Source organism: Diadema setosum, chromosome 2 (genome assembly GCF_964275005.1).
Source record: "Diadema setosum chromosome 2, eeDiaSeto1, whole genome shotgun sequence".
NCBI lineage: Eukaryota > Metazoa > Echinodermata > Echinoidea > Diadematoida > Diadematidae > Diadema > Diadema setosum.
In genome coordinates this window covers 39,379,826-39,398,526 of record NC_092686.1, presented here as the reverse complement: position 1 = coordinate 39,398,526, position 18,701 = coordinate 39,379,826, and the positions used below count along the sequence as shown (strand labels likewise).

The 18,701-nt window shown below is 38.7% G+C and overlaps 1 protein-coding gene across 1 annotated transcript in view; it reads right to left on the bottom strand.

Annotated features, from left to right (window-relative positions):
* The window catches only part of LOC140244965 (histone deacetylase 6-like), an 89,222-nt gene extending 70,742 nt beyond the window's left edge, over positions 1-18,480 (bottom strand). The window contains exons 1-7 of the mRNA XM_072324576.1: positions 18,369-18,480; positions 12,447-12,593; positions 10,991-11,137; positions 3,069-3,103; positions 2,011-2,064; positions 942-1,035; positions 383-423 (exon numbers count right to left, since the gene is read on the bottom strand). Coding sequence (XP_072180677.1) covers positions 383-423; positions 942-1,035; positions 2,011-2,064; positions 3,069-3,103; positions 10,991-11,137; positions 12,447-12,578 — 503 coding nt within the window. The 5' untranslated portion in view covers positions 12,579-12,593; positions 18,369-18,480. The remainder of the gene's footprint in view (positions 1-382; positions 424-941; positions 1,036-2,010; positions 2,065-3,068; positions 3,104-10,990; positions 11,138-12,446; positions 12,594-18,368) is intronic.
* Between the last annotated feature and the right edge of the window lie 221 nt (positions 18,481-18,701).

Sequence of the window (18,701 nt, the reverse complement as noted above, 5' to 3'; positions counted from 1 at the left end):
CACTGTAAACAGACAGAATTGCGGGGCTCGGCCCCGCAATTGAGGCCGGGCTCGGCCGCGGCTCAGCCGCGGCTTGGCCTAGCCCCGCACTATAAATGGGGTCCTTTGTAGTTAATAACTTTGGTATGATATCAGCTGATAAAACTGTGTTTTGCAATACAATTGTCCTGCTCTTCAATCAGTCGTACCATTGACCAATATTTCTATGCATCTTTCTGTCACAACCATTTCAAATCCTACAATGTAAAATACACAAAGCATTTACAGCATCTTAGACAGATATCTGTCACTTTTGTTTGCTAGTCTGCTCATCCTTAAAGGGTTCTAAACTAAAAGTGGATTCAATGAAAGTTTCAGAGCTTGATAGTAGCTCTGGATTTACCTGTGAAGACTTAAAATTTCCTCATCTGTGATTGGCCTGGTCTGCGGGAAGAGAAGCAAAATCATAGGTGACAAAAGCTTGAAAAATCTGATCTTGAAGTTTTACAACAGTTGATGGCATGAAGCTAAAAAGTGTGTTGCAAAATACCATGCTGCTTAGATCCAGGTACTTCTGGCTTTGAATATCATATTGACCCAAAATACAGTGGCAAAAGAAATTTTCCCATTATATCAATTTACCATCAGTGTTATTTACCGTCAGTGTTGACAAAACTGCTGCAAAGACATGCACTTCTAGATTTTATTACCAAAATCATGATTTTTTTTTACTTTTAACCCCCCAAACTTTCACTAGTGATCATCTACCTGCCCCCCTTTTTTTTAAGACTGAACATTTGATGTGTGTAAAACGCTAGATATATAAACCTTCAACTTGTAGTATCTTCATTAACAGACAGTATAAACTACTTCGACATTAAGTGGTCACACGCATATCAAGAGGATATAGAGATATTGTATACTATGTGTGAACTAAAGAGACGGGAGGACCCTGATCTTACTGGCACTTGGATGCATCTTTCCACAAGTCCTCTCGCCTCCAGCCTTTCCATACAGACTGTCAGTCTTTCTGGGCATTCTGACTCCCCATGCTTGCTACAGAAGCAGACACAAAACAGAACAAATATGGACAAAAATACACACACTTTAAACGAGCTATTGAATAATTGTTATACTGTAAAAGTGGATATTTCTGTGGTGAGGAAATTTTTGCATATTATGAAAATAGCATTTAAACATAAAAGCAACATATTTTGGCTTGTTATGTAATACTCCTTCATATCTTTTTTTCACAAAAAGAAACAACAAGTGAAATTCATCTTGACTGGAGCAAACGCAAAACATGTATGGAAATATCCCCTTTTGCAGGATTTGTGTTTGACTTCAAAGCCACTTGAACTTTGAGTGAATATGTGAAACCAGGACAGATGGCCTCATTGAGCTGATTCATATGTGACACACTACACATTTGTACATGACAAGGCTTTGGGATGATCACAGTACATGTATGTTTAAACCCATTGTATGCAAATAGAGAAACATGCACTGTAATGACACACTTTAATAGACATGTATAGTTTATTTGGTAAAAATTGATTTTGAAATAGCTGAGATATCCCAAAACAAAGTGATCCAAATAAACAGTGGGTCCCACCTTCCACTTTGTTTTAATTTATCTTGGGATAACTCAGCCATTTAAAAACCTATTTTCATCAAATAAACTTTTAATTCCTCTTATGTAATTGTATGCTATATAAAAGAGATATCTAATCACCTCGCAAAAAGTTAAAATCTGATTCCCAATCTCAACCAAAGCTACATCGTTTATCATCCCTTTAAAGTGAAAACCACAATATGTCGGGAAAGGGGGAAGGTCACAGAGCTCTTCAGTTAGCACTGTGCATTCATTACTTCCATCCTAGCTAACAGAGTGCAACAGCATGATAAATGAAAGATGACTCTTACAAAAACAACTGAACCTAAATGTAGCATGGTGATCAGTAAGCAAGTTGTCATCTGAACACCTGCTGAATGGAAAGGAGGGTTCATTTCTTGTAACAAGCAACTGACCTTCCAATGGGACAGCGATGGCGCTTAATGCTCTCATCATATACCAGACCTGTCCTGCAAAGGTTAATGAAATTGTTTGATGATTAGGACCCTGGTAGCCCAGTACTGTACAAGCTGAAATTTTCGTGGTGGTTTTATTTTCGTGAATCGCCTTTGAGCCGGGAAAATAACAACATGAGAAAATAACAATGCGCGAATAAGTACACTCTGTAAGTTCAGTTAGACCCTCATAACCGTGAAATTAAAAACACGCGAAAATGTCCTCCAAGTAGCAATTCGCGAAAATATCTGTACGGAAAATTTCAGCTCGTACGGTATTTCAAACACACTTGAATAGCATAGATACCTACAGTAGAAACACAAAAGTTGCCATGACAACCACAGACCAGCTTGCTCCTGACAGTCACCAGATTTAGCAAAACTGATGCATGTGCATACAGTGTACATTACAAGTCAACTCCCCACTACTGAGGCAGAATTAGAGCAAACAAGTTGTGAAAGTTGACTGGGTTATCAGACCCTGAAATTGATCACGGTACCTCGTATGGCCTACCACAGTAGTCAAAAAGTCTGTATTTACAGGAAGACGCATTCATGCAAAAAACACAAAAACAAAATCAAAACAAAACAAAAACAAAGACTACAATAGTACATAATACAAGTGATATAATGGCTGGGAATGGTAGTAAAGCAGGCATCAAAACTAGTGTACAGCACTGAAAGCACACAGTACTTGCTACAAATGTACATTGGCTTAAAACCTACAATGCGGTACAAATGCTAAAATTGTGTGAAAACAAAAGGAGCAAATTGTGCACATTGGAAGGTCCTTTGAATCCCAGTGGTTATTTCTGAGGGCAGTTGGGAAGGCTGGATCCTGCCTCTTTTTTCTATTCAAATTGTTGCACTGTATTTTTAGCAACATTGTCATGCAACTGAGGGAATAATGTGGTACATTGTAAACTTGAAGCCATGAAAGAACAATTATTGGTCACTTGTGGAGTACATAATGTACAGTTATCATCATGGTATTTGTGTATTGTGATTAACTTTCTCACCCTTTCGGTAGCTCTGCCGGAGTCTGATCAAGTATCTGGATAGAAATAATGAAGAGAGGAGTATCATTCATTTAATGTACATGTACTAAACAATGTACAACGTATGTAGGGTGTTTGTAGTGCAGAGAACATCACTGACAGTTGCAATGCACAATTTAGAAGCATGTGCTTGTCGTTGTTAGTGGGAGGGGTGTATATTGAGACACAATTACAGCAGGGCTGCACTCAACCATTTTTTTTTTTTTAACTGGTCGGACTTGTCTGTCGGACAAGTACATGTAGGTACCCAGTTTTTCCATTTTTTCTTGGTCCATTACTGAAAAAGTTATTGGTCTGACAGTCATTTCTACTGGTCAAGGACTGTCGGACCAGTGCCAGTATGCAGCATTGATTACACCATCAAAAACAGCTAAATCACGTACACTGTAAATAGACCTTATGCATATGACGTCACACGGTCTTACTAACTGAAGGGCGCCCTCCCTCAGAGGGCAAGCGATGCGTTGCTAGAGCGTGCTTTTACACGCGAGGCAATGGGCATTTACACACAACATCGGTGTTTCTTTTACTGTCTTTTCTATTGCATGTAATCTACAGCCCTAGATCGGGAAATTCAAGCTTGTATAGCAAAATCGACATTTGATGTATGCATTGCACTCACCAGGTTAATGATATATCCAACATTTTGGCACAATTTTCATGAAAAAAACCTCAACCTACGAATCCGCTAGCCAATCACATGTGAGGTAGATTTCTACGTGTTTTTTACTAAAACACGTACCTCGCATGTGATTGGCTAATGAAATTCAAAATGGCGACATGCATTCAGCGAACGGCGATGTTGTGCTATGGATACAAATTTCTGCGATATAACCTAGGAATTCTGTAGTTACTGTGAGTATTTCGATTGCACAATGTGAGAAAATTACCCAAATATTGCTGCATAATGTGTCATGTCATGTCAAACTTGTTTGATGGTAAAAAAAACCTGCCACTAGCCTGGGGACTGGCGGCGAGTAGAGCGATCGCCGCTAGCGCGCATAGGAAAAGCACATAACTAGCTGCACGCCTCTGCGATGTCAAGGACTCGCTTGCCCTCTAAGATGGCGTCGCGAGAGGTTGTCAAGCGAGTGATGACGTCAATGCATAAGGTCTATTAGATAATATTTTCACTAACATAAAACATGTAAGAGGAGAAAATGAAGATGCTCAATAAAGAAGAGGCTTATTTTGAATGTTTAAATCATGAGTTATCATGATTACTACAATGATTCACTCATGAAACTTCATGTCATTTATGTCAGGATCTATTAAATGCAAGATGCATCCTGAATACCATAGAATAATCACTTTGCAAAACTTTCTGCAACAGTTTTAGAGAAAGACTTCTGTCTGTCACACATTCCCTGCATTCTGATTTACATGCAAATCCATGTTTTCATGAGTTCAATCAGGGAAACCCACGTGGATGGAAAATTTGTGGGGAGTATGAGATCACTCACACAGCCCTTGAGAAATACAGTTAATTCTTTTAACCTGAACTGATGCAGCCTTATTATTGTTTGGGCTGTTACAGAAAACATATGCTTTTGGTTATTACCAAACATCTGCAGTATTTTATGCATACATGTATCCTGTTCCTTGGATAATTGCTATAAATTTGTATTACAAAAGCTTACAAGTGGAGAGCATACTTCCAGTTTTATTTGTGAACAATAGTTTAGTCAATTCAATTTGAACAGTTCTTTGACAAAACAACACTCTTGCAATATCACTCTGACAACATTGGGGAATAAGAATTGATATTGTAGCAATTCATCATCAGAACAAGATACATGGTAAAACTTGATGTATAAACCCACGGCACCAAACGATTAGTACCGTATGTCAGGCACTGTTCATGTGAGGCTCATCACTAGGAAAGTGAAGGAGACGGAAGGGGGGAGATTTAATAGGAAAGCTATTATGGAAACAGTATTAGATCCAACTTTTTGTGTGTTTAAAATAGTAGTTACCCGATCTAATGCCTATCATGGACACAAGCTTGGTGATCCAATCATTCAATCAAATCACCTTCCACACCCACAGCAGTATGTCTGACTTTCCCATTCCAGCTTAAAAGGCACTGTTTACATCTTTGGGAGCAGTCATTTAAAAAACGTTAGAGTTATCACATGTGATGCATTTGTGTACGAGTAAGTCAGTTGCATCACAAAACATCCTACAATGTAAAAATATTGCAATAAGGCCTAAAATAAAAGGAGATATCACTATTTTTCTCACTCAACCGCAACGGCAGACCGTTCAGTCTCGAGACAATTCTATTACAAAGTTCCTATTGTCCACATTTTGTATATTAAACAATACTTAACATTGGTTATACTTTTAATGCTGTTTTTTTCTATCCCTAACTCACATTATAGAATCATTTTGAAGCACTAAAGCTGGGTTCTTGTTTCATCTGCAAATGGTAAATAATGCCTTTGAGAGTGTCCAAGCTACACAGTAATGAATATGTATGCAATGTAGCAAGAGAATTTGAATGTGACCTCTTACCCCTTCTCTCGAAGGAAAGTAGTAAAGGGCAAGTCCAAGCTATTTTGCACCAGTAACGCGTGGGACATCACAAGAAGATTTAGCCCTATATTGCACTGTTAAGATTGAAACTTCATATGTTGGGTTGCTTTTGATAGCTAGTAGGTATCTTCATTCAAAACAATAGAAATAATGAGAATCACGCGTTCAGTATTTAATTTATGCAAATTTATTCTCCAGTAACGCGTGGGACCACAAAAATCGTCCTTTTTTTCTTCTTTTACTTTTATCTCAATTATTGTGAAAATACTTGGTATACTATAGAATCATTACAAACATCTTTTCCTACAACAATTACTGTACCTGAAACAAAACATTTCAGAAAAAATCATGAAACTGTTTTCTCTCAAGGTCAATTATAGAAAGATAGGTATAGTAACGCGTGGGACAAGTAACGCGTGGGACATTTTTGTCACTATGAATATTGTGATGTGAATTGCACATTTGCTCAGAGAAACTTTAATATGGGGTACTAATTATCTAAATAGATGTATTTCTAATAAATTCTTGCAAATTCAAATGATTTAGACCCACCAAAACAATAGATATAATAAAAAATATGAAATGCCTGTGTTATCCTTTATTTTTTAACATTTGACTTTGAATGTGACCTTGAAAATAGCATGTAATGATCTTTTGTGAATTATTTATCCAAAGTGGAGTTTTTCACCAAATTTCAAGTCAGAATTCAGAAAATTACAAAAAATCCCTCAATAATGTACACATTTCCCATAGAAGACTAAGATTTAGTACACTTCCATTGACTTGTACACAAATCGTCCCACGCGTTACTAAAATGTCCCACGCGTTTCTAAATCTAATTGAAAATTGCAAGTATGAGATTTATCAGACTAACTTTTTATCTCTTGGATATGATTAGGTCCATTGTGAATTTGGTCTTTTGAAAGTTTCAGATCAATTAAATCATTAACTTTTATGCAAATGAGAAATAATGACCTAAAAAAGTAACGCGTGGGACATGCTAATTTTGGCCCATCCCTCATTTGCATATTTAATCAGTTGAGAAACTGAAAATCACAGTCATGATAACTTGTTAGTCAGACTTAAGGTGACCATACTTATTTTCGTAAAAACTTGTAAAAATTAAAAGATATATTTTAAAATGCAGAATTTTTGAATGTCCCACGCGTTACTCTAAATTTTAATTTATGCAGATTAATTAATTTATTGCTGGTTATGCGGAAGGATTTTTACTTTTTCTTTTTGAAATTCATGTATTTTAACTTCTTAGCTTTAAAATGATACCAAGTTTATGTAGATTGACCCATTTTGAATTTTCAGTCTTGAGTGATCAAATAGCTTGGACTTGCCCATAACATTCCAAAATATGCCAGTCAAGTCTGTAATTTCCATCTTGAAGGAAGTGACTACCTCACACAACTCTGCAGCAAATTTTCTGTACAATGTGCACATCTCAGTGCAGAGATAAGGATTTTATACTTCATTTCTGTACACAATGAACTTGCACTTTGTCCCCCTGCATGGCTCATCATTGTTAACTGATCAAAAGAACTAGCCCTGGGGGTGAAACGTCTACAATATCCAGGCACGCCACTTTTCAAAAAGGTGAACTATTGAGATCATTATTTATATCTGATTAGAGAAACATTTACTGCAACAGTGGAAAGGCTCTGGATCATACACAAATCAGACTATTAAAGGATCAGTGTCTGAACATTCAGTGGCTGAAAGGTACACTGCAGTGTGACCCATCCTATTAAAATGTAAGGTCCATTTAAGTCTACAAACTAGCTAAAAATCATACAGGTGACTCCCATTTAACAAAGTCCTTAGGACCAGTAGTTTTCTTTTATGATATCCAAATTCTGTTATATGAATGCAGTGCAGTACAAACAGATAGATTTGAGACCTGATTTTTTTTATTTTTTTTTTTTTGCAATGCTTGTTACAACTATATATTCATCATAAATTACCAAACTGGAGTGCACTGTACCATATCTAGACTGGATTGTGCATTTGTGAAAATTCTCAAGATTTGATGATTTTTATACATCTCATTAGCATTCATTTACGATGATCATGTTTTTTGCAAAATCATAAAAACGTTATTCATTCATTTAACAATTTCTAAAATAAGATATAAGTCCAAGACAGCTCATAAAATGTCAAGGGAATTCACACACATGCTTGGACCTCTGAGCAGAGCAGTATTCACTAGAAAATAATTCAAAAGTGGGTGTCACAGATAGATACCAATAGTATAAGCCTCAAATTTTATATGCTTGTAATATTGTCACCCCTGGCTGTCTAAATTCTCTACATTTAAACAGAGATACCAGTGCTTACAGATGAAACAAAGGCTAAGATAGCTTATTGTGGGTGATCTGACTCTTACCTCGGAATTTGCACGTGGAATGAAGGAGTAATACAGACATGGCACTTTGGCATCTGGATCCATTCTAATTACCCTTTCCATATCTTTTGACCAGGTCTTCCAAATTGCAATTTTACAACTATTAAAAGCGTGCTGCAACTTACAGCTGCTGTGCTGATTCAGCGTGTCACACAAGACGACTCTGATAACATGTATGTTATCAGAGTTTGATGATAGTACATATTAGTAGAGTGCCTGTTAACTACCCTTGCTAACTTGCCCTTGTCACACAACATTTCCTGTGAACTTTATAAATAGATCCTTACTATCCAGTATATGGCAAGAGAGCTAAAAAAAAAAACATGTTTTCTTTTTGTGTGTGGTTTGTTCTTTTTACGCTCTCTTGGCTCTTGGTATGCTGGTGTTGAAACTTGTTTACTATCTATTCTTACACGAATTTTGCTATCGATCTGTATTTGCATTACAAATTCATGCAAATGAAACAGCTAGCACAGGACTATGATATCTGTGAAACAAGAAATAATGTTTGATCATTGGGAAGGTATTAATATAGGTCTTATGTGGATTCTACGCACAATTTTCATCTGTTCAAAGAGCATTCTAATGATATGGTGTACAAAAATGAATGTTCAATGCTGATCATTTTTATATTGCGTAAATTAACAGGCTCACTTCATGACCAATAATCAAGCATTTGCCATATGCTCACAAGTACTGTAGCTCAGATGAGCTACAAACCCAGACAAATGAAGGCCGCCTTTAATACTACAATTGTATAGCGTGATGCCTCTGATATCCTCTGCATAAAACATGAATAGCATAAAACATGGTTTTTTTCCCCTTTTCCATTAAAACATCTTGAATTTGTTAGGCAGATGACAAATTAATAATGGATTTCTATGAAGGACTACAGGGGAAAAAATCCCGCCCCTATACTTCTGCACTCTTTGGACAGTATCTGGTGTACATACAGTGCCGAACAATGTTATAAAAACATAATGCCTCTGGTACCACTTTGTGGCGGAGGCATAAAAAAAAACAAAAAATAAAAAACGCTTTCCTCAAACAGGGTTTGCTAACTGCACTAGAAGGAATGTGAACATCTTCATCCCTCACATTCAGATTCCTGTGTTATCATGCGATACTGTACCCTTTAAAAAATAATCATATTTGGAAAGATGATCACGTCTGAAAAGTTAAGTACCAGAAGCTTCACTCCATGAACACCATGTACAGGTATTTTTCCAAAATTGTCAATGTACTTCTTTTTGTTTCTAGACTTGACAAGACATACAGCGCCTACCACTAATACAAATTGATATAGTAAATAGGTAGAGTGAAATATGCGTTGTGATTGGTTGGATAGCATCACGTGATTGTGGGAAAATTTCGGTATAGTGGCACGGTCGTGCCACTATACCGAACGCTTACAGCGTGTGCCTACGCTTTGTATGTACGCAGAGATTCGCGCAGGGAGGGATGTTGTAGGACAAGGCCAAGCATTTCAACGTATGCGCGCGTAGAGCACAGGACGCAGAATGTAGGAGATTATACACGAGTCTGCTCTGTGATGTGCAATACGCATACGCGGCTGTACTAGCGTCAAACGCTGTGTACGTAAACTACAATAGGTTGCGGTTAACTCTAGCTGAGTGCAAGAAATCAGTGCCGCCAGTACGGCGAGTCTAATGTTAGATCTAAATTAGGTCCTAGACATACTGAAAATACATGTAGATCGATGGACCTATTTACCATAACAATTATTCCTATAACCCCCTTCAAACTTCGTTTGGCGGGGGTATGATTAGTGCATGTTCTATTGATGCACCAGTACTGGACTGTAAAACTCCAAATACTAAATTATCCCTCGTGCAGTTCTATTCACCGAGGCTTGCGGCCTCGGTGAAACGAAACAGCACTCGGGATAATTTAGTATTTCTCGTTCTCTAATCCAGTATAGTGCATGATAGAGCATGCACTATTAATGTACGTATCAAGTTTTTGGAGTTTCCAGTATCCAGCAAAATAAGTCATCTCCTCCTTGTACTTTTTACATTATACTTTTTATATTTCTTGGATGGATGGTGCAGTAAATGATTGTGCATTGCATTACCATTGCCATTACAGTAGATAACTACCACAATCATTCGGTGCATTCAAGAAGTCTAGTCTTTTTATGTCAACACAAAAAGATGCAACCTCTCATTGAAGTCAAACTGCTATGATCCACATACAGGCACATATCTTTTTCTAATCTGCTACTTCACTTTTCATGTTAAAGTTGAGCAAGTTCATTCAAAGTTGTTATTCTTGTAGTCGGTCTTCACTGCAGTGCTTTGTACACTGCAGTACAGCAAAACCCTTCATACCCTTCCACTAAAAGTACCTAACACTCAAAAGAGATAAAATTCTGCACATCTAAATCCAGAACTTAAACTGTGCCCTCTACTGTTTGTACATGACTTTGAACTACAAACGCTGAGTGTGTCAAACAAGTGTCAAAATGCATACAATGTGTGTCTGCCTTGCTGACTGGTTCAAAGTTGAATGAGACACATTTGTTACTGAAGTAAATATGGCATTATGGACAATATACACTATATATGTACAACTGTATCACACATATCAAGCAACACGATACAATAATTATCGATAAAGCAGAAAGTGTAGCGTTATTATTATTACCCATTTGTTTGTATTTCCTTTTCCAGGTGCAGAGCCAATTTCGCGAACTTCACTTGCTAATTTTGTAGATGGGGATATTTCTGTACATATGTTTTAGTATCCTTCCAAATATTTTGAATGTTCAATCTTTGAACAAATTTTGAAGAGCTTTACAAAGGAAAATTTCTGCAATGGCCAATATTCCACATCTGAATTAAAATTTTATGAAAAAGAATAAAATTTCACGACAAAGATAAAAATTTAAAACCATGTATGCCTCACTCACCATGCCAGCCATCTTGACTGTGATTTCACCATCCTGCTTGGCAACTTTCTCCCTGCCTTTCCTTTTGGCTGCTTGCAGTGCAGCCCGTTGCTCACTGCGAGAGGATTTCTTAGCTTTCCTACCACCACTGCTACTACCGCCACTCCTCTGGAATATAAAAACAAAAAAAACAAAACAAAACAAACAAAAACAGCAAACCACTGTTCACTTGTTTCCACAGGATGAAGAAAAATTACAAATTCAGACAAAATAATGAGTTTTGGTTCTGAAACAGTTTCTATAAATTTTGCTCTTGATGATACATTGTAACTCCTACACACACTTGAACACTAAGAAACATCAAGCTTCACTGTTCAACTTTTAAGTTTCACTCCATGGGTCATAGACAATATTACAGTGCTCATACAAGACAAAATAAACAAAATCAAAACAAAACACATGAAAAATCACACAAGCTGAATAAAATTACAGCCAAAACATAGTTCTCAGAAGGGCTCAAAATTCACCTTCTATCACTTGGACTTTCCTTCCAATACATCAAAGGGGTCTATCATTTATTACCAAGAAATTTACCTCGCTGACGCGATTTGCCAGGATGTGGAGTTGTTTTGGAGTGTTTCGAGATCAAAAGTGTAAAATAATTTCAACATAGTACAAAACTTTTTATTCCAGAAGAGCCCTCCCTAAATTGTATTACCAGGAAACCCCATGTTCAGCATTATGAGCATTATGGGAAGGTACAGTGTAGAGAGTTACGTGATAATCAATCGTGCCCTTGTATGGCATTTAAAAAAAAAAAAAAAAAAATGCACGCAATTTTAAACTCTAGTGCAGAAAATTGATTGATGTCTCTGCAGCCTGGTTTGTCGATTAATTGTTAAAACAAACGAACAAATTACCTGACAACCATGATGGGGTAAGCTCTGAGATTGTTGACTTTCAGTGAACATTTTGGCTAATATCTCACATTTTCATCGTTAACCAACTGAAATCATTTTATGATAGTGTTATTTTACACATTTCTTATGCACATTGTATGTTTTAGAGCAAGAATAGACAGTTCTGCAAGCATTCGAAAACTGTTTCCCCTTTAAAGTGGGAGCAGCATGTAGATTTTAACTAACTACATAACAATAGAAGTTATAAGTGTGACATCCAAGTTATACAAGCAAAATCTTTATGGTGAAGACTTATAGAAATTTTTGTACAGTCTCAGGTTTATCCACATTTTACTACATACCTGAGCAAAGTTGACTGTTTCTTCATAAGTTGTTATTTTGTGATGGGTACACTGCAAACTGATAAGTTTTCACCAAAAATATGGATACTGATTTGGGTAGAAGATATTTTCCTACACAAGTTAATGACATGCCCATCAAAACTGTATTTCAAGACAGGAACATGTCTTGAGCATACAGTACCTTGAAAACATTCTAGAGGCCAGTCACTTTTTTACCTGTGAATTTTTGGGTTTCACTGACCCCTTGGGAGTCACAGAAGGGGACTTTCCCTCTTGCTTCTTTTGTGTTGCTGATCCACTCTCTATTGGAGGCACCCAGTCACCACTCTGCTTGGCTCTCTCAGCCATTTCTCATGTTCAGATCTGTTAGATAAAAAGAAGAGAACTTCTTCATCAGTCAGATTGCATTTTTCTTTTCTTTTCTTTTTTTTTTTTTTTGGGGGGGGGGGGGGAGGAGGAGAGATAAGTTCAAGTATTACAGAAATTTTAATTCAAACTGTAAACAATCCACTGTAGCACACAGCATACTGAGATTCCCAATATGTGTTAGATGGTCCAAAGCATGGATCCATGCTCTAGCTACTCCAAATTTAAGCTTGTCAGCAAGTCTGGTTCTGCACTTCCGTTCATTTATACCTATTCATGTGTATATATGCTCTAGGCATTTGGGGCATGGAGCCAGTCTTGTCATAGCCTTTTGTCAAGGCCCTTTCGCTGTAAGGGCAAGCAAAGCAAGCCCAGGCTGGGCTCTCTTCACCACACGGCGAGAGGGTCTTGACAAAAGGCTAGTCTTGTCAGAGATCGGAGTCTAACTACCCTTACTGAGAAACAGGCTGAAGCTCTCAGACCAGAGATAGAGCATTGAAAGGCTACCTGTAGCCTAGAGAACTTGGCTTTAAATATACAATATCATTCAGTTGTTATTCTTAACAGACATAATAGATTGACATGGAAGCTTTTGCCATAGATTTATTCATTCTTAATTAGCTGATCATTGCTTGAATTTCAACAAATCAAAGGTACCGTACCAAAAATGGGAGCTCTTATCAGTCTACAATTCCCATTCACACCCACAGTAAAAACAGCAGATGAGTAGGGAGAAAGGAATTTAAATGGAATTATATCGAAGTCCCTATACTAGATTAACAACAGAGCAGTAGGACCATCTACGTCCTTAAAACAGAAAGACTTCCTTGCTCTACAATATTTATGTATGTCCCCTCCCCCTCCCCATTTTGCCACAGGTCTCTACACTACCCAACCTATTTATACGTAGCCCAGTCGCTGTATAAATAGCTCCGTGCTTTGCACAGCATCTGGTCAGGCTTAACCTACCTTAAGTCCTAAGCTTACATTGTACACATATGAATGCCTCCTCCCCCCCCCCCCCTCTTGTGGAATGTGCCTGCATGCGACATCTGCATGATTAAAAGCTAAAAAGGGTAGGGTACATGGGTATTGGTAGCAGTGATTTTAAAAATGTTTCGAGTTATATGTGATGCACATGTGTAGGTCAGTTGTATCACACAACATCCTAATCTTATCCTACCATATAAAATTTTACAATAAAGCCTAAAATATAAGGAGATATCACCATTTTTTTTCTCACTAAATCATAACTGCAGACAGTTCAGACAATTTTATCATAATGAACATTCACATTTCGTATATTTAATTAATTACACTGATTAACTTTTTTACACTGGTTGTCACTATCCCTAACCCACATTTTAGAACTATTTTGAAGCACTAAATCTGGGGTTTTTTTAATCTGCAAATGGTAAATAATGCCTCTAAAGTGCACGATTGTTCATAAATTTGGTAAGTCTTTCCCTCTAAACAAGCATTATAAGCAAGCATGCAGGTAGCTTGACCAAAAGATCGGTCTGTATCTGGTTGTCAGAGATATGTTCTGCGGAGACTGCGTCTGGCTTCACAGATCTATGTATGAAGGAGAGTGATAACGTCAATAAAAAGAAAAGACTCCTCCAGACAGATAGATCTTTCTGTCTAGCAGGTAGCCGGCTTGTGCCGAAAGGGTGGGTTGGGTGGTGGCGCGTCGCGTTAATGGGAACACCACCCTTCGTCCAAAGCCCCCCCGGTTTTGCCGAAAGGGTGCGTTGGGAGCGTTGGATCGCGTCGCGTTGACTGGAACCCCACCCTTCGTCCAAAGCCCCCCCGGTTTTGCCGAAAGGATGCGTTGGTACTTTTTCTCTTTTCCTCATGTAACCCTATAAAGCCCAAGCTATTTTGATGTTATTGTTTGATGTTTCATCGTCACATTTGGCACATGGGTAGAGCAACTCATAGTCTACATGACCGCATACTTGATTTTTTTCATGGTGACACATAGAGGGCGCTATTTACCAAAATATAAAGAAATACATAGGACATAATGCTAAAACCATGATTTTTCTGTATAATTTCTTTATCCCCAGTATGTCTTATCATAGACCAATATTTTCCATATTTGCCACAAATGATCTGCAAGTCAAAGCTCATTATTTTTTATGGTTGAAATTTCTCAAGGTCACTACATGGGGGCGCTATTCATAACAAAATAAAGAAATACATTATGAGACCTGTGTTGTATTGTTAGGGATAGGTACATGCATAGTTATCATATTTCATATTCCAATAATATCGAAATTTTAAGTTTGCAGATTGATAATGTGATAAACAAATGATATTAGAGGTATAACTTGGGTGGAGGAATCAAAATGACACAAAATAGAATGGCAATCTTTGGAAGATGCTGTTATTTTCAAGTATTTCTATTATATCTACTGTTTTATGGCATTGTCACAGAAAAACAAAGGAAATAATAAGAAAAACATTTCAGGGCCATGATTACTTCACATTTTGCTCCTTCAGCAAATTTCAGCCAAGAAACGTCCATTTTATACATTATAATATGGTTAATTGGAATTGGAACAGAAAAATATGCAAAATCTGACTGACATGGTTGTCAGTTTTATTGTTGCCATGGCAACCAGCAATACCAAATATAGCTAAATTATATATCAAAATGTTCGGAATAAGATTTTTGGAAAAGTCACCAAAATTGGTTAAAACTGGATTACGGGCGAAGGAGTGGCGAATGAAAATCTGGTAGGGGGCACAATGTGCCCCCCCCCCCCCCTTGGGCTTTATAGGGTTAAAAGACAAGTTTTGAATTCATATTTAACCAACTGATATTAAACAACAAATAGCAATTAGACCAAACAGTAATTGGACGAAATAATGACTAGACCAACTGGTATATATTAGACCAACTGATATCAAACAGTCTATTAGACCAACTGGCTGTAGACCAAGTTGTAATAGAGTGTAAACCGATCCGGACGATAGCCTCTTTGAAATGGTTGTTTGACGGTTAAATAGAAATTCAAAACTCGTCTTTTAATATTACATGAGAAAAAGTACCAACGCACCCTTTCGGCAAAACCGGGGGGGCTTTGGACGAAGGGTGGGGTTCCAGTCAACGCGACGCGACCCAACGCTCCCAACGCACCCTTTCGGCAAAACCGGGGGGGCTTTGGACGAAGGGTGGTGTTCCCATTAACGCGACGCGCCACCACCCAACCCACCCTTTCGGCACAAGCCCAGGTAGCCTACAGTTCATCTTCATGAAAAGCCATAGGAGAACAGTTGCAGCAGTCTAGTCTACAGTGTATGTGCCACAGAAATATCACAACATACACTAGACTTATTAAGACTGATTTAAGAAGTTCTCTGAACAATAAAATTTGTACAAAGTCAGTGATGGCCATGGTGATGGTTACGGACTCATCAACAACATGAATCATGGGGAATATTGTGTATGAACCATCCATGATCTACCTTGGTACTATCTAACTATACACAGCCCAGTCGCTGTACGTACGTAGCGCGACAGCTATTAACAGCGTCTGGTCGGACTACCTTGGTACATGACCTGTGTAGGAAGTGTATCCATTCAATTATTCAAAATCAGCATGTCTGCATTGCATGAGCATGGATTTCTCAAATTTTAAAACTTTGTCACAAAACGATAGTGCACAGACAGTGCAGGTTCTACTACAATTACAAACACTGTTTAAAAAGGTTAAACTGAAACATCACTGATGAACATGTTTTGGCATTATCGCGAAATACATTGTAGGTCCCCACTCCTTTCACCGTCATTCATTTCGTCATAGCCGGGAACTTCTTTCAACCTCCATTAGCCCGACCAGACGCTGTTAATACGCTACGCGAATACAGCGTCTGACCAACGAGCGGGCACCTACAAAGTGGGGAACCACAACACAACTACAAAACTTATGAAAATTTATACGTTCTTCATAAACAATGTACACGTTACCAAACGTTACTCACCTTAAGTGCATGCTTGTATTACAGAAGGTTCGTAAGTCCATTGAGAGCCCTCGTGATAAGTCCGTGGAACCAAAAAATGATACTTTCTGGCGGATTCCCTAACACCGTCAGGGTTCATCGTTGCAGAATTCAAAATGGCGCCTTGATCTCTGCGGAAATCTTTTTGCGTGCGTGCGATGCGCTGCTTGAGTGTTGGTGTAGCAGCACGGTCGACAGCGCGACCTTTTGAAAGGGCATTCAGATCACGTGACCTCCCGGATATTGGAAATGACCTGGCGTGAAAGACGATGTACCGTTCGTGAACCGTTCACACATGCTGCATATAACCATCATTTTAGGTAAGTTATTAAATCTAAATTTCAATATTCATAGCATAGATATGAAGTCTCATTATCATTTTGTTCGTCAGATGAGTTTGAAGTGACAAAAAAAATGATCTAAAGTATCAAAATTCAATCCGATCGCATGCGATCGTTGGACCCTCTTCGTGTTTGGAGCTTCGTTGGTACAGCCCTGTCGCGCTACGTATGTACAGCGGCGACTGGGCTGTGTATAGTTAAACCTCCATAGACTTTGCGCATAGTGGAGACGCACATGCAGAACGAGAGGGGACCGATATCACGATGTGGCCCATATTTTAAAAGCCAAAAGGATCATCAATGTGATCAAGGAAGTTGGAGGCAGCGGGACAGTCGGTCTCTGCTGTCATCACTCATGTCACCTCCCAGCTCCGGATCCATATTCAGTATTCTATTTTATGGATGAGGTTCAAAAGTCGTGTTCACAGACAGACGTGCAGACGTACACTCTACGAACTGTGAAGGGTTAAAGCCAGATGTATAGTCCGACGACCAGATAGATCTACTACAGACAATTTTATGAACACTACAGCCAGCCCAGATGCGAATTTACTACTAGGAGTCAGTGTAACTGAATGAATCAGTGAATGCAAGAGCGCCCAATGCAAGGTTTAAATGCGACCAGCCCCATCGGCTTAATGCTTGGCTCCCACACTACAGGATACCGGTACATAACTAGAATCTATAAAGACTATAGTTCACAGCCCAGTCGCTGTAACCGTTAGATGTATAGGTATTCGCACAGCGAACTAACAGCGTCTGGTCGGGCTATTAAACCAGTACCTATATAGGCCCTACGCTGTTATTTTCGCGTAGGCCTAACCGTTGTTACACTAACACTAGTAACAGATATTTTTGCAAATGACGAGGTCACAGACATTTTCGCGAGATGTTCTTGCTGTTTTCGCGATTAGACCCCGACGCTTACCCTAGCTAGGAGCTAATGCACTATTTAACAAAGCACATGGTATGGATGCATTTTCGCGTGTTGTTATATTCGTGATCCACTTGTGTTGTGATTCGCGAAATTCGCGAAAATTAAACCCTCGCGAAAATATCAGCTTATACACTACAGTAATTGTCTACAAGGAGCTCCCCGGGGTTACCCGAGGTTTAGACAGCTCAGAAAGATACGTCTGTCCGGAGGAGTCTTTTATTTTTTGACGTTATCGCTCTCCTCCGTAGGGCCACAGATAGCATATAGGGATCCGTGAAGCCTGACGCAGTCTCCGCGGAACATTTCCCCGACGACCAGGGGGGCATTTCATGAAGGAACTTGTCGGATAAACTAAGATATCGAACAGACCGATCTTTCGGTCAACCCGAGGTTATGTACGAATGGTCGATGTACGGTGATTACTAATACTGGCGTTAAACGTTGCATAACAAGTTCTGGATGATTAATTAATCAAATACTCACCAACAACGGATGGGGTAAATTTGACTGCTTCCTTTCCGGGAAAGACGCAAGAATCACTAGACCAACCTAAGCTGAATACAAGTGACGGCAATGACGGTTCATTTGGTTTCGTGATAGTTATGGTATACCGGTAGGCTACGGAAACAAATTTCGCGCCGCACAGTACAGCTAGCTCCACTGCTGTACAGCCAAGTCGCCCTCCTTGATGGCCTTGTGCACCGCCGCAGCGCAGCTATTGCATGTAGCTACATAGAAAAGCATGCACCACATGAGGATCAAAAGACATTATGCACACACCCACGGAGTCGACGTACGTGGACAGTACAGGAAGTT